The sequence below is a fragment of the Stomoxys calcitrans genome, chromosome 4, assembly GCF_963082655.1.
Source record: "Stomoxys calcitrans chromosome 4, idStoCalc2.1, whole genome shotgun sequence".
In the NCBI taxonomy this organism is placed as follows: Eukaryota; Metazoa; Arthropoda; class Insecta; order Diptera; family Muscidae; genus Stomoxys; species Stomoxys calcitrans.
Window position 1 is genome coordinate 71,653,492 of NC_081555.1, and position 17,216 is coordinate 71,670,707.

The 17,216-nt window shown below is 39.1% G+C and overlaps 1 protein-coding gene across 1 annotated transcript in view; it reads right to left on the reverse strand.

Annotated features, from left to right (window-relative positions):
* Window positions 1-17,216, reverse strand: part of LOC106085523 (probable E3 ubiquitin-protein ligase HERC2) — an 86,583-nt gene that overhangs the window by 33,261 nt on the left and 36,106 nt on the right. The window contains 6 exon segments of the mRNA XM_059368081.1: window positions 3,077-3,450; window positions 3,512-4,602; window positions 5,177-6,094; window positions 6,169-6,322; window positions 10,358-12,401; window positions 12,462-13,446. Coding sequence (XP_059224064.1) covers window positions 3,077-3,450; window positions 3,512-4,602; window positions 5,177-6,094; window positions 6,169-6,322; window positions 10,358-12,401; window positions 12,462-13,446 — 5,566 coding nt within the window.

Here is a 17,216-nt window from a genome sequence, read left to right on the forward strand (position 1 = left end):
CAAAGTCAAATTCAAATATTATTTGGGAATCCCCCTTTTCTGTTTTATTTAGTAAAGGAGGCTTTGCCCTTGACAGCAAATATTTAATTTCATTGAAAATATAGTTTTTGTCAAAATGGGTCGTAAGCAAAACGAGGTTTCTGATGAGGTAAAAGTTTTGATAATAAAACACCACAGGAATGGTTTAACTCAAAAAACTATCAGTGAAATATTAAATAGACCACGATCTACTATACAATCCATCATCAGAAAGTGGACAGAAACGAAAACTGTTGACAATAAACCAAGATCTGGTCGACCAAAAGCACTTTCAGTTGGAGATGTGCGTTGGCTAGTGCGGCAAGTTCAGAAAACTCCGAAGACAAATGCGACCATTCTTCGTAAAAACACTATGGAATATTTAGGGAAGGAAGTTACTACACAAACAATTCGAAATACACTCAAAAGGCATAGTTACAGAGGAAGAACTGCACGTAAGAAGCCCTTTATAAATAAAATAAACCGAGTGAAAAGGCTAAACTTCGCAAAAATGTATGTAAAACAGCCCGAATCATTTTGGAAAACAGTCATTTTTGCAGACGAGAGCAAGTTTAATCTTTTTGGGTGCGATGGAAAGGTCATAGTGTACAGAAAACCAAATACAGAGCTTGAAGAACGAAACACAGTTGCTACTGTAAAACATGGTGGAGGTGGTTTAATGGTTTGGGGGTGTATGGCGGCTTCAGGAGCGGGAAATCTTGAAATTATTAATGGAGTAATGGATCATAAGTATTACATTGACATTTTAAAGAGGAATTTAAAAGATAGTGCTGTAAAACTTGGGCTTGGTAATAACTTTCAATATTATCAAGATAATGACCCCAAACATTCTGCTTTAAATACCAAGATGTGGATGCTGTATAACTGCCCCAAAGTCATTAAAACTCCTCCTCAAAGTCCCGACTTGAACCCAATTGAACATCTTTGGGAACATCTCGAACGCAAATTGAGAACGCGCAATTTTTCGAGCAAGAGTCAAATGCTACAGGTGATAATGGAGGAATGGACTAATATAGACCAAAATATAACCGCTAAATTAGTCCAATCGATGTCAAACCGTTTAAAAGAAGTTATAAGACGCGGTGGTCGAATAACAAAGTATTAATTTTTTTAAATTATGTTATTTATTTTTTTGTTTTTTTGCAATGATGAATACTTTTTTTGTTTAATTTTTTGTGTTCAGCTGTAAAATGGCCCTTTTTGTTCCAATAAATACTATTTTTTTTATTTAAAAACAATAAAATTGTGTACATATATATCACACAAGCACTACTGCATCATTAGTTTAATATGTTTTTATTCCAATTGTCTTTTGTAGACTTATTAAAAAAAAAAACATTGAATGATGAATACTTTTTTTGACCGCTGTATACTGCAAATGAGCAAGCTATGTAAGAAATCTGGGCCGGTAGATGGGGATCCAGGGTACAATATATTGCAGATGAAAACTCGTGAAAAGCACAAAATGGCCACTAATAGCATGTTTTCTTCCATCCGCTTGTATGTCTGACAATTTTATCGCTGTAATCAAAACAAAATCTTCATTTTTCTAGAATTTCTAGGATTTAATAAAATATAAGAAGTTTATTTTTTATTTATTTTTTATAAGCGAAACGAATGACACCAGTTTTGAGATAAAGCGAAGAATAATACTGGCAAACAGATGCAAAAATGCAAATTTTGGCCATGAACATTCCACTAAGGAACAGGGGTAAACTTCTCACATATCAATGAGTGCAGTCCGATTCAAGTTTAAGCTCAATGGTAAGGGGCCTCCTTTTTATAGCCGAGTCCGATCAGCGTGCCGCAGTGCGACACCTCTTTTGAGAGAAGTTTCACATGGCATAGTACCTCACAAATGTTGCCAGCATTAGGAGGGGAAAACCAATGCTGAAAATTTTTTCTGATCGTCTCGTCAGGCAAATAGATGCTACTTTGGTTTAAGTAAGCGGTTTAGAAACAAGGCCACCTCTCGACAGACAAGACACTGATACTAACCGTGTTGTTACATGGTTCTGAGGCATCGGTACTTCTGAAAGCAGACGAGACAGTGCTTGGAGTATATGAAAGAAAGATTCTTCGTAAAATATATGGACCAGTTTGCGTTAATGGAGAATATAGGCGTTGTATAAACCACGAGCTGTATAACGACGATAGCGACGATAGTTGCACGTATCAAAATACAACAGCTGCGTTGGCTAGGTCATGTTGTCAGAATGGATGAAGAAGCTCCAGCAAAGAAGTCTTTTGATGGCAAACTCGGTGGTACACGCAAACCCGGAAGACCAAAAGCCCGATGGAAAGACTAAGTGGAGGGAGACACCTCGAAACTTGGTGTCAGAGATTTTAGAATGAGCGCAGAAGATCGAGGCGCTTGGAACGCTATTCTACGTTCGGCTAGTGGAACAAATGTTCTGTCATAGCCAATTAAAGTAAGTAAGTATGATTTTTGTTTATTTTTTTGATTAATCATTATTGCTCAGATAGAATTTTCTTTTGCCACATGTGAGTTCACTTTCTCATATTTGTCTTTGTTTTAACTCTTGTAACTTACGTTCTTTTTTCTTGAGTTTTCTTTTATCGGTACTGTTCGGTATCTGTTGTCTGCAGCTGGTACTGTGTTCATCTTTTCAACGTTGAAACCCTTTTTTCGCGATTACTTTTTTGAAACATTACGAAAATAACAATGATAAAATAACAGTTTTATTAAAATTTTACCATAAGTAATGGGGGTATGTCCTACTGAACGAAATCAGCTATATAATCTCAAAAAAGTAATCGGCGAAAAATATCGCGAAAAATTTATAGAGTACCAGCTTTTATTCTAAAAAAAATGAAATTGATAATTGATTTCCCTCTCCGATACTTTGATATCCATACTATTGTACTTGTAAAAATGAAAGTGGGTACCATTACGAATTACAACATTTCTCAGTTTGAGAGTTAAAACGAAGTTTTTTTTTGCAGAACAGCTTTTTCTGAATAATTTTATAAGCTTTCTTCTGTTAGGTATTCAATTAACATTCTTATTACTCACCAGCAATTGCCTTTAGAAAACCCAAAGTTGTCCAGTTATCCAATCCACATATGTTAGCTAACGTAGAGTCTGGATTTAATATCGACCGGAACATCGAAGAAATGCCACGCACGGCATTCTTATCCATTTTTTCAGAGTGCAGGCCAATACCCACCGAAACAATTTGTAACAATTTGGTGCAGGCATAACGCAGAAGTTTTGTGGGATGTGATTCGCCATTTAGCGAGGAATCACAACTTATCTCTTCCTTTTCCGTTTCAGAGTCTGGGGAGACGATATTCAAAGCACTGTCAGCTAATCTCAAATCATATTGGCCTTCTTTGCCCATGCGATAGGAATTTGTGGCACCGGTGTACCATTCAACACGAACCCACCTAAAGGAAAAATTATTTTTTACTATAACCTGAGGAAAAATCAGTCAACAATCCATCTTACCCATCTTCCCCTACTTCACTTATAATTCTTCCCTCGCCCGGTGGGTTGCCATCTTGATCTCCCCATTTCCAGTCCGCACCTCGTACGATGCGTGTTCCTATTTTCATTAGTTTTGCCAATTCTGGCCCTGTTAAATTGGCTTTGTTCGATTTTTGCTTGAGAATTGTGTCTTCGTAGACTGTAGACAACTCATAGGTATTCTTTACGGCTGGAATGTCACCACCCGTTTGATTTAAAAGGCCCAAAACCGTTCCCAATGTGCCAGAATTTATAAGCAAGCTGAGTTCATTGGAGCCCACGTCCTTTGCCAGGATACCAAAAATGCTTAGCAAGAAACGAGCTCTGGGCAATTTCTTTAGGAAAACATAGGTACCCAAATTGGAGTTGTCTTTGCCGGTGTTGCTATATTTCGATTTTAGATGTAATTGTTCTTGGTTTACCAGTCTTTGTAGTTCCTGCACAGACCATTCCAAAATCCGGGCCTGAGCCAGCATTAGGTTGGCCTTTTGGAAAGCAGTTATTGAACCGAGATCATCCAATACATTGGTTGTAGTTGCTTTGCTGCCCTTCAAATGTAAGCCCAAATATCCACTCAGCATATTGTATTTGACAGCATCCATTAAACCATTAACTTGCAATATGGTGTGGAACATTTCCAATCCCTGGCGACGAATCTGATAGCGTTGCACTTGACAGAACATGGCACGACGTACAGTTTCCACGTCACAGATTTCTTGCATTACAAATTCGACAATCTCATTCATTATGGTTATATTGACATCACCCGAAAAATACCACTTTTCGCAAAGTCTGCGTATGAGATCATTACTTAGTCGGGGCTCTGCTTCTGGTTTCTTATCCTCAAAATCGAGATCGGTAGCTTGTTGCTTTAGGTCGTCATGTGATGCTTTACGTTCAGTTAAAATAACATTGTTATCACCGCTTTCTAAAAGATTCTCATGCGAAGGGTGATTGGTAAGGGATGGTGGAATTTGAACTGTAGTAACGGCTGCCAAAATGATCGGTTCAGCCACTGTTGTGTTTCTGTCTCCAGCTGATGTAGCAGAAGAATTTGCCTCCAGCAGGGATTCCTAAAATGGAAACACACAAAATGTAATCTGGGCTCTGTACAACAAAAGCACTCGGAGTGCTTTCAAATTAATTTCTTAGCTCCACCTTAAACATTGTCCCCAAAAATTGGCTTAAAAAGAATAATTGATAAACTCTACAAATATATAAGAGATGAAAGACTAAACTTTAAATAAATTTGAAATTTGCTTTCTTTTTTGACTAACTAGAAACAAAATATGAAAAACCGAGATTTTGCTCGCAATTTCCAGTTCAGAGAATAATGCAATGGTGAGTGTACACGAGCAAGTTTTAATAAACAAATTAAACCTACTTTCAAGTACGAAGTCGTACTTTTTCTTGTTGCTCTTTCAAGAAAATTTAATTTTTAAGTATGTTTTTAAGTAAAGCAGCTAGCCCCAGAACAATTTGCCTTTCAAAAATTGTTTGCTAAAAACGGTCTAAAGCTAGACGACACAAAATTATTTAATGGATATTTAAATATGAGTTTTAAAAGGAAGAAAAAATCCAAAAAATCTTTTTATCTTAAATGTATAAATAAAAAATCAAAAAATTGCGATATTTATTTTAATTTACCTGTGATTGATTCAATTTTTGTGCTACATTCTGACTTTGTATGGTCACATTGAGAATGTCTTCTGGTTTAGCGCATACCAGCTGCTTCTTGGCCACACGCATTTCTCCAATGATTTTGCGGACGATTTGTTTAAATCGTGGCAACTTATGCAGAATTGGTAGTTTGCGCAATCCTTCTTGCTCCAGGCTCACTGCCGGCCGTACTTCGTACAGTAGGAAACGCAAACGTTCCAACATGGGTGCACAAACTTCCTTGTAGCTGCGATTTAACTGCTGCCTTATGCGCACAACTGACCACTTTGTTTGATAAATCAAGCGAATTATTTCGGATATTTGTTTGGGTAATTTCCCAGCGTTATTTGTCGTTACACCTCCCAGATCTCTTTCAATGGTTGTCAGTATAAGGCCTCCTAGACTTTGGTGCCTTATTAATACGGCCGTTAGTAAACGTTCCAATTCCTGTACCGGATGTTCGGGAGGGAATTCTTGATGCCAAATTAAATTATTTTCCTTACAGAATCGCTCTGAAATAGTCATCCAGGTGACCACTAAAGGATCGGTCAGGCGTCCATCAGACAGCCCAGAGACAAGAGTTTCTATACGCTGTTGCACATTGTTGGGTGATAAAACTGCGGCTCCTATTGTGGCCATGGTGTGTACTGGTGGCTCAGTTGGTGTACTGCCTGCAGTACTTGCACTGCTGCGAGCCTCCCCTTTCTCTTCGTCGAATGGATTACTCGGCTGCAGTACCTGTAACCCACCGCTGAGTATATTTGACTTTATGATAGTTTTGCATTGTAGCTCGGCCGGTTGAGGTGGCGGTCCAACTTGCAGGAAATTGGCGACAAGTCCCAAAAGATATGCCAAAGCTCGCTCAGAATTGAAGTGTGTAAGTACTTTGCTCTGTTGTAAGTGAGGCTAAGAAACAAGCACACAATTGAATAAATGCCCTTTCTCACGTCAACAGAGTATTGGTAGGTAGGCTAACTTACCTTCTCCTCACTTATATTGGGAGCATAACGACCCACTTTATGGTGGCTTAGGATATATTCCAAACACGAGCGATAATTTGTATTATTGAAATCCGTTGACAAATCTTTGCCTATGCCTTCCGAGAGGTAATCATTTATGCAAGAATTGTCATTCCTAAAAAAGTTGGAAAACAAAATGTAAAATTGGCAATTGACTCTGCCTAAGTTGCATGCATGAAAGCAAATAGATGGGTTTGCAGGGAAGATAATACCTACGTTAAAATACCGTATGATTTGAGACGCTTGGAAAAAATTATTATTGTCTGTCAACCGTAAGTCATGAGTGTCTCATGAGTAGTGATTTTCTCCCAAGTCGTGATTTTTTCTTAAGCCGTGCGTGAGTGAAATTTGCCTCTCGTGAGCTTGCGTGATTACATTTTTTTTCTCGTAAGTGTGAGTGAAAAATCAATTACGTGCACATCCCCAATAAGCATTTCTTGGCATACTTGAAGTCTAGTCTGTCCTAAGTTAAATTCAAATCCATTTGGTGCGGTTGGCCACCTTAACCCAAAATTAGAAACTTCGATTTGACTCAATCCGTGTGTGTGGCTACTTTGAAATATAATTTTAATCCTACTATTTTTATTTGTACAGTGCTAACATGAAAAAAGATATGTATAAGTGAAATATACTCAAGAAGTATACTCCCCATTTAGAAGCCGAAACGGCTTACGTTAGGAAGTGAACCCAGAACCTTTATCATGCAATACAAATGCAATTTCACATTGTATATAGAAAAAATTGTTCTACTTTTTTTGTGACTAATTTTATGGTAGTTTTTAAGTATGCGATGCCTACATCGTCTGTATTAGCTGTTAGCTGAAGTTAGCAAATGAGATGCCTTGTACTTATATGTCCAAATTTTCAACAAAGATCTCATTGGGAATTAGCGGAAAAATTCTCTTAGCGATCCAAGTTTTATTAGCTCAATGATAAGGGTGCGAACATAGGCGCGACGCACATTGGAATGGGGGAAAATATGTGGAAATAAGTCTGCCATTTAGTACGGATAAAGATATCTCCATGATATTTTACATGGTTATAGCTAAGGTGTTAACCTGCTTATGCGTGCAAAAATGAAGGCCCCAGAGCGCCCGAGGGCCTATTGGTGGGCTTTTAAAGTGGTCACCGCGGGCCTACAAAACTTTGCTTCGGCCGCCAAAAACGCAGAAAGTGCTCAAAAAACTTACAAAAAACATGTAGAGGATATCTTATAGTCTCTATATATAACCTCTAAGAACGTAGAAGCTGGTCCCTTATTTTGTTGTTTGTGAACGCATTTCTGCATCGATTTAATTTTTTTTAACTGATTTGAAAAGCTGATAAAATTTACTATATTTTTGGCAATCCCATGGCAGCCGGTTGTACGCACCTGATTGACCTGGAACCCCTAATGTTCGTGTTTGTCTTTTTTTCGTCATGGGAGAGGCACATCCTGGAGTGCCTTCTCCGCACGCTTCTAGTCCGTGCCGGGATTGAAAAGTACCCCGGACCCTGGTTTTGTTCGGTTTGCCAGTACCGCCTTCATCATCGGTCGGTGTCGGTGAGGTGCAACCGGTGCATGGAGTGGGTACATTTCCGATCTTGCTCTGGCCTCACTTCACTACGGGTGTATAATCGTACTGGATATATTGCAAGGTGCTGTGCGAACATAGCCAGCAGTGGGTCACAAGCTTCGTCATCGTCGCGTTCTGCGTCCTCGTCGTCGGACTATGTGACCCTCCCGACCTCTCCCGTGCGGCAATATACGCAACGGCAGCATCCCAGCCCCAGTATTGCCAGGCCAGTGCCGGGAAGTGTATCATTTTTGCAACTAAACTCCAACGGTCTCCGGATTGTATGGGTCGGAAGAGCATTTTGGTAGACAAAGCTGACCAACACCTGCAGCCCACAAAGTTGTCACGTATACAATGTGCTACGTAAGGATCGCTCAAGGAATGGAAGTGGGGGATTGGCCTTCGTGATACACCATTCCCATCTCTAGTGACCCCTACATGGAGTACATGGGGATAGCAGTCAGGTCCGGTACTGCCGAGATAGAGCTATACAACGTGTACACACCGTCGGTTGGTAGCTGTGTCCCAATTAATGGCCAAGCTTACAACCCCGACATAAGTGGGTCACTATCTGGCCAAAATCGTCTGGTTCTAGGGAACTTTAATGCGCATCACACTTCATGGCATTCTCCCCTCGGTAACGACCAGCGTGGCATAGCGTTACTAGGATTACGTGTAGGTGCAGCAGCTAGCCACACATTTCCATTGCATCCCCTGATCTCCTGAGTCACGTATCCTGGCAAACCGTCATTTCTTTGGGGTCAGACCACCTCCCCATAATTCTCACCATCGACCGACCACCCGACTTCATAACCTTTGAGCGGAAATTCCGAGACATCATTAACGCAGCAGCCGCTCGCTTTATACCAGTCGGTCGAATACCCCGATTGCGGCCCAATTTCCCGGCGCAGGCAGTGGTACTCGCAGACGAGAATGATGGCCCCAAATCATCCAAGGCGCTGGACCCCGACGAAATCTCTACATTGATGTTGAAGAATCGAAATTAACCTGAAGTTGGGTACCTTACTACTGCTCTCAACCTGTCTTTGAACACTCTTATAGTTCCGTAGAGTGAAACAGGGAGTTTCCCAAGGTGAGGTGATATCTCCGGCACTGTTTAACCTCTACCTAACCTCCATTCCACCACCTCCAGACGGCATAGTGATCGTATCATATGCGGACGAGTGTACGATCATGTCAAAAGTTGTGCGAGTTACAAATCAAAAAAATGTAAAAAAGTAAATTTTTGGAATTTTTTCGTCACAAAAAGCAATTTCATTGTTTCGCCTCTAAAAAAAATTGACCTAATATTTTCAACTTTGCCTGCTGTACTGTAAAGAGGGCTAATTTTGGATGCGTTTTAGATGTACTTATGTAAATTAAATGTAAATTGTATTGACTCTAGTAGAGATATGTGAGGTACAATATTGGCATTTTTTTTACAAAAAAAAAAAACTATGAAAATCTTTCGAGTTCTCAAAACGCAAAGCTGGGCCCCCAAATTTATAACATATTTTCTTTGCCCCAAGTGGTTCCTAATTGAATGTAAAAAATTGCTACCCAATGTGGACACCTCGGTGACGTTCCCATATATTCACGACAAATTACGCATTAGGAAGACTTAAAAGATGGGAAAATATTGGATTGCCCAAAAAGTAATTGCGGATTTTTTAAAAGAAAGTAAATGCATTTTTAATAAAAATTGGAATGAACTTTAATCAAATATAATTTTTTACACTTTTTTTTAAAGCAAGCTAAAAGTAACATCTGATAACTGACAGAAGAAAGAATGCAATTACAGAGTCACAAGCTGTGAAAAAATTTATCAACGCCGACTATATGAAAAATCCGCAATTACTTTTTGGGCAACCCAATAGAACGAATAGAGTTATATCTTATTGCTTGCACAGCGAAATGTTCATTTATGGTCCGATATCCAAAATTTGTTGGACCAATTAAAAACATTATATTTCGTGCCAAATATCTCTAAATTCTTTGGAGATATTCGACTTTTAAAATTATTCTTACCGTGGCTGACATAATATTTTGTGATTTGCGAAGACATTTGTGAAAAGATTTTAATTTGATGTACAGACTTAAATTGACTGCAAAATTTACAAAAATTTTGATGTATCATTTTAGCAAATTCGCTTATTCAGTCAAAAGTTATGCGGGTTTACAGCAAATAAAAAATTTTAAAAATCGAACTAAAAATGCGCTTTTTACGCCCCGAACAAAATTTTGTAGGGCACACCAATGAGCCCTCGGACGCTCAGTTTTTGTACATAAGCAGCTTAACAACTCATCTAAAACCATGTAATGAAATTTTTGTCAATTTCATTCAATATCAGTATTCTTAAAGTTCAGCTACAAAGAAATTTGTAAAAAAGTACGTTATTCAATACGAAAATTAAAATTTCTGTAACAAATTTGGCCATTGGTAACGTAACTGAAGTTGGGTTGTCATCCATAATCGTCTCACTATTTCCACTTTTTTCCCGCCATCCCACTGTGCGACAGCCACATCAGTTTTCTAATTTGCACTAATAACTATCAGATGGTAACTAAAGTCTAAGTCACTTTTATTTACTTACTGGTAATCGCTGATGTCGCACACATAGCTGTTCAGTATAATCCATTTGCCACCATCCAAAAGTTGATTTTCAAAGTCATTCTTACGTATCAGCATTAACTCTTCCGGCTGTGTCGATGACATGGAGGAATTTTTCAAATTTCCACGGCAAATGATACCTGGCCATCCCAAATCATCGGAATCTTGTATGTCGCTATCACATATGAGACGATTTAAATTATCCAAAGCATGGAGTAAAGGAACAAAATGATGAGACCAATCGAATGCAGGCATCAATGTTGGGCGATCACGTTTCAGTATGATGAGGCCAATTAGAAGTTCATACAAAAGCGTATCGGATATATCAGTCATCAGGATATCGGCCACTCCCTCCTTGCCTTGCAAGGCGATCTCATGGGCTTTTTGTAGGGAATGTATGCATAGGCCGACAGCACTCTGTATGTACTTGCTGAGTAGGAGTTCGGCACCGGTAAGGTCCTCAATTTTAGGACTCTGGTGAATGTGGGAAAATAAAAGGCGTTGAAATCGGTGGAGTAAATCTAAACTAGGACTAGAGTGTTCGAGTGATTGCAGAGATGACAATGAGGGGTTATTTTCTTCTTCCTGCTTCATTATACCATTATTGAGTAGCAGCTGCGTCAGTTTAGCTTGGGATAGAGCCGAGTTATTGCGTAGCAATTGCTTTATTAAATGTAGCAATGGGAGATTGTGACCGTTGTCAGCACAGTCGTTACATTCCAATCGTATGGCTTGTCTTAGAGCAGTCTCTAATCCACCCTCGGCCATGAGCGAGCCCACCAGAAGATCTGTCATGAATCTATGACCAGCAGTGGATATTCCAGGTTCTGAGGGCAGTAGTGAGGTTAGTGTTTGTGCTCTTTCAGATGCCGTTGGCAAAAGCACACTCCAGCCGACTTGTAAAGCCCACTGGGCAGCTTCTTGCATGGTCTTCAAAACATTTGCTCCTCCGGCCAAGCTTAGTATTCGAGTTTTAAGGCTTACCAATAGGCGGCAACCTTCAGAGAGGCCCACACTCTTGGGCACAACTCCATTCGCTATTAAAGCGTGCAATTGTAGTCTCAGGAGATTTAAGCAAGCCACAGCCACGCATTCTGCCTCCTGATTCGGGGTCTGACGATTATTCGAATCTTGACCACAAACCATACCTAACAGTTGGTCCAATAGGCGGAATGTGTGCTCGCTTAGATCAATGACAAACGGTATGCGTGCTGGAATTCCTTGTATTGAAGTTTGACTCCAGATAATGCTTTGCGCAGCCCCACAGGCAATGCCGTAGGCGTATACAGATGGATGAGTAGCTAATATGGGCTGCGTCACCAAGGGCTCTTTACATATTGATGCGGGGCATATTTGCTGATAGTCGTTACGCCCCCAACCAAATACCTCTCCCCCATTAGCACTTAACGCCAAACAATGCGAGACCCCTATGGCCACATCAATAATTGTCTTGGATTGCAGCGCACTAATCAATTTTGGAGTACTCAAACATTGCACCTGTTTATCTAATTGACTATGGCCTAAACGCCCGCCACTCGATTTGCCCCATGAATAAAGTTTTCCATCACAAGTCAGAGCCACTGAAAACTGTGCTCCAGCAAATACCCTCTGCACCCTAGGCAAGGTATCAATAACTTGAGGTATTGGTGAGCCATTGCAGGAACCGTTGCCGAGTTTGCCAAAGTCACCATCGCCCCAGGCGTAAACTAAGCCAATGGCCGTAACAGCCAAGGTGTGAGCATCACCACTGCCCAAAGCGACATCGACGACTTTATGCTCCGCCAAAGCTGTAACTGGCATAGGTAACAGCTTGTCATCGGAATTGCCATGGCCCAATCTTCCATAGGTTCCTCGTCCCCAAGTATACAAAGTGCCATTGTAGGAAATTGCTGCACTATAAGAGCAACCAACGTGAACCGACTTCACAGTACTTTCGAGTGAGTTAATTTTAGTAGGGTGTTCACGAGGTAAAGTGTCGCCATGTCCCAATCTGCCACCAACGCCATTGCCCCAAGAATAAGCATTTCCTGTAAGACCAATGAAAGCGATTGTAAGAAATCCAAAAAAGACTATTAATCACCACTTACCCATGCTATCGACCGCCAGGTAATGTCTGCCTTCGCAATGGGCAGCCACTGATATTATATGCACCTCCTGCATTTCCTCAATTAACATTGGTTCAGTCTCAGGCTTAGATATGCGCCATGTATACATTTTGCCATCTTGCGTTAGAAACAATACATATTCTTCGGATATCACCACCTGTTGTACTTGAAAATAGAAATTCAAAACTGGCGCCGAGTACTGGGTGTACGTGGCCTGAGTTCCCGTGGCGGGCATACCAACCACCGGTTCTGCAGTAAAACCGTTTTGATGAGTATTAAGCGATAACCAGCCCAAGGCATAAATACGCTGTTCATGTAGCTGTGGAGTGCTTGATGACATATTGTTGTTGTTATTATTGTTATTATTATTTGTAGCAATTGAACCTCCAGCCCCACATGCTGCACTTTCTTGGGAATTTTGATTAATCAGCGAATTCTTTGCTCCATTCATCGACCCGTACTTATTCATGACACTGTAATTTGTTTGTATGGAGTGTGCTGTGGGCATATGAGGTTTAGCCAAACGATCCAAATGAGAAACAATAACAACAGCCGCCTGTTTAAGATCCACATTGGATGTCTCCTGCACGGGTAGCGTAAGAAATCGTAGGAAACATTCCGTTGCACTGGACGGCAAGACATTCGATGAAGTACTCGAAGCTAAACCAAAATTCCCAATTGCTTCATAACGTTTTAGAATCGGTACCAAGGGAGCACCTGCATTTTGTGGCACATCCCGATTATCATCGGTCGTCTTATCCTTTTCCCATAACGTCAGTAGAAGGACTACGGCCTCCAATGAGGCAGCCAAACTGCCTTTTTGTGCGCCCAATTCCAGCAGTAGACATAGAGCAGTATGGCGATCTTCTTTTGGAGCTAAACATCTACCCCCAAGTGGATCAGCAAGAGCAACTTGACGTAGAAATTTTATCGAACGTTCCAGAACTTCTATCCAAAGGGGTGAGACCTATGAATAAAAAAATCATACGTTTCACATTTTACACAAACTTGATGTTCGTATATTTTATTTAAAATTCATATAATTTTATATTTAAATTAATAAAATGTTGATGAAATATCAATTTTAATTAAAATTACTATTAATTTTTATTAAATGTTATTTTTTTTTTAATTTAACATCAACCATTCATCACCCCGTACTTATTCATGACACTGTAATTTGTTTGTATGGAGTGTGCTGTGGGCATATGAGGGTTAGCCAAACGAAAAAAATGAGAAATAATAGCAGCGGCCGCCTGTTTAAGATCCACATTGGATGTCTTCTGTACGGGTAGGGTAAAAATTCAATTAATGTAAAAAATAATGTCAGCAACCTTTTATAACAGTTTATTTTTTTACCGTAAACAAGAAGAAACGAATTATAATCAGTAAAGAATACTCCCGGCACGGGATGACTGTGAGCACCACATAGCTTAGAACTTTTCGCAACGATGTGTGTGGTGATCATCGTTATTATGAGAAGCTCTGCTGAAATCTACTGGGCGCATCTACAGGGTTCGGAACGTGCATTGCTTCTTACGGAGGTTCTCAGCGGCACCTGCTCATGCTTAAAAACTGAGTGACTATGTTGCTCGATATGAAAAGGCCAATTATTAGCGTCTTTAATTTCAAATAAAATATCTTTATAAATGGAATTCCGGAATTACAAATGAAATTTCTGAATTTCAACTTGTATTTTCTGAATTTCACTTGAAAATGGTGCAGTTTACACCCTGTATATATCATTAAAACATGTCTATAATTGTTCAAAAGTTTTCTATTGATATTGCTATTAACGTTTCCGCTTATTCATTATGTGTTGTGATCAGGGATCTGGAGCGGGTTCATTTTCCGCTCCACTCCACTCCACGCTCCGCTCCCGCTCCTTTACATTTAAATAGACTATTTTTTTAAATTTTTTTCATATACACATCGTCAAAGGGCAAGTCATATACTAATTTATCATTACATTTACAACATCAAGCAATTTTCAACTCCGATATTATTGATCGCCGTCTATATCGGACTATATCTTTATAAAACTCCAATATAAACGAATCTACCGCATTGATTTCTTGAGCTTCTAGAGGGTCCAATTGTCATCCAATTTGGCAGAAATTTCGCATACCGGTTTCTTTTATGATCTCCAACATTCTTGTCAAGTATTGTCTCAATTGGTCCAAAACCGTATATAACTCCCATAAAAACTCCCGATTGTACTCTTTGCGCCCCTAGAGGTCCTATAAACCAGGTATGGTCCAAACCGGTCTATAACCTGATCAAACCCCTTGTAATCGCACTTCCCGATTTTACTTCCTAAGCCTCCGGAGGGCGCAATTATTATTGGATTAGGCTGAAATATTTCTCCTAATGATTTCTTCTATAACCTCCAGCACACATGGAAAGCATGATCACAATCCGTCTCTATTGTTCCCATAAAAACGGATCTTATTATAACCAAATTTATAAAAAATAACAAGTAAAAACGCATTAAATTCGGCCGTGCTTAACTATGGATACACACCACCATGGATTTGTATATAATCCTATTTTATTATAAACCTACTATATATATATTATATAATATCCACGGATAGGGCACAGTTTCAAATTTCAGGGAAATCAGGTTATAAATGAGGACTTTATGGCTTACGATCACAGATCGTTTCATTTGGCAGCTATATGCAAATATGATCTGACATGGACCATATGCGAATCGGATGGCCTAGTGCAACTCCATGTTCCACAAATTTGTTTTGGCCAAATGGGAAATTTAGTCCAACTCAACGAAAATAGGGAAATACGGCTATATGGCAACTATATCTGTTGTTGCCCGATCTAGACCATGTTCAGTTCGGACAACGAGAGGCCTAGACCAAATCATTGCCATAAGATTCAAAATCGGTAGCTCGGTCCATATGGTCCGATATGGGTGATATTTCATTCACTTATCGGGGACCTAGTGCAACTCGCGGTCTAAAATTTCAGCGAAATCGGACAGTAAAAGCGCCTTTTTTGAACTTAAGGCCTAAACTCAAACGGAAGATCGGTCTACGTATCTTTATTCTGGTCATATATCTAGGGGACCACCTCATTTCAAAACATCCCCTCTATCATAATGACCCAACGAGACGCTGTATGATTTAATTAATTTAGGAAATAACAATGTAGGCAGCCATACTCCCAAAATTATTACGATTCGTTCGGCGTCATAGGCGGTGATGCAAATCTTAGATCCACCGTAGCTACCACAGTAACAACAGGGATATATCTCACATATCAATCAGATTGTCCGATTCAAATTTTAGCTCTTCTTTCCTTGCCAAATCCAAGAAGTGTCGCGACCAATAGTATGGGTATGACCATCATACAATTTATTACAATGTCTTCGCCAGATTTCTAACCCAAGCATTCTGAGGAACAGAATATATAAACTGGTAAATTAATTCTTTAGACGAGAAAATTGTTTAATATGGCAATTTGATTTGATTAAAAAAAGACTAAATGATGAATATTTAAAAGACAACTACCACATGATGATCAATTTTATAGGTGCCAAGTCACTCCAAGCGAGTAGTAATAAAATTTGTTTTAGCGCCCTCTATTGGCTGTTTACAATTGTGTCTGAATGAACCAAATGAGGGCAGAGTGGTCAAAGTTGATGACAACATATCGGTCCTCTGAATAAAGAAAAGTAATAAATAGGACTTAAATTGAGGTTGTTTGCGGTATTATTTTTTAGCTTTCCTACCCGATGACGAGCTTTAACCATAATTTTTAAAGTAATTTAAGAGCCTTTCTTTGTCATAGATAAAAAAGAAATATATAAAAAAATTCTATTAAATAAAGAATTTGGATGAAAAAATTTGTAGAATTAAAATGTTGTCAATTTTTTAGACCTTAGTCTATAATAAGTAAAAAAAAAAAAATATTTTTCGCTTGGTGTAAACCAAGGCTATATGGGGTTCAATAACAGGTATTTGGTAGTAGATAAAAATAAACTTTGCTTGGGAAATAAGAGTATATATGATGGTAAGTAAGAAACCTATTTTGTACGTGATGCTAATGAAAGTGTTGCGCTTTGTTTGTTTGTTCCGAATAGATTCCAAAACGGCTGAACCGATTTTCGTAAAATTTTTGCAGATGGTAGAGTTTGGTCCCCCGAAGAAAATATGGTACATAATTTTGTGATATTCGCGATTTTCAAAAACGCCTAACTACAATTTTCAAAAACAGATCTCGGAGTTAGATGCATTGATTTAAGAGAAATTTTGCATGCCACCTTATAGTAACCCAACACAAAACTCCAAATTTGTATAAAACGTTAGGATCAAATAATCATGGGGGAAACCCTACCCCAAAACACACCCAAACGGACATGTTTACCGATTGGGACAATATGGGTATCAAATGAAAGATATTTAAGAGTAGAGTACGAACTTGATATAACAATATAACCTAATGTGTCGGAGACCAAAAATTAGGAGTAGAATACGAAACTTTTATTAAAATCTGGGGTCAAATCGCCCCACCCCTTAAATCACCTCCAAACGGACATGTAATCCGATCAGGACAATATGGAATTTATACGAAAGGTTTCAAAAAGACGAAGCACATCAGGCCAGCTAGTTTTAATGTTAAATTCTAGTTTGACTAAAAAATTAAGTTTAACCAAACATTGGTGGTTATGTTTGTGAAATTCAAAGTATTCTAAGTTTAATAGTACTTAACTACTCC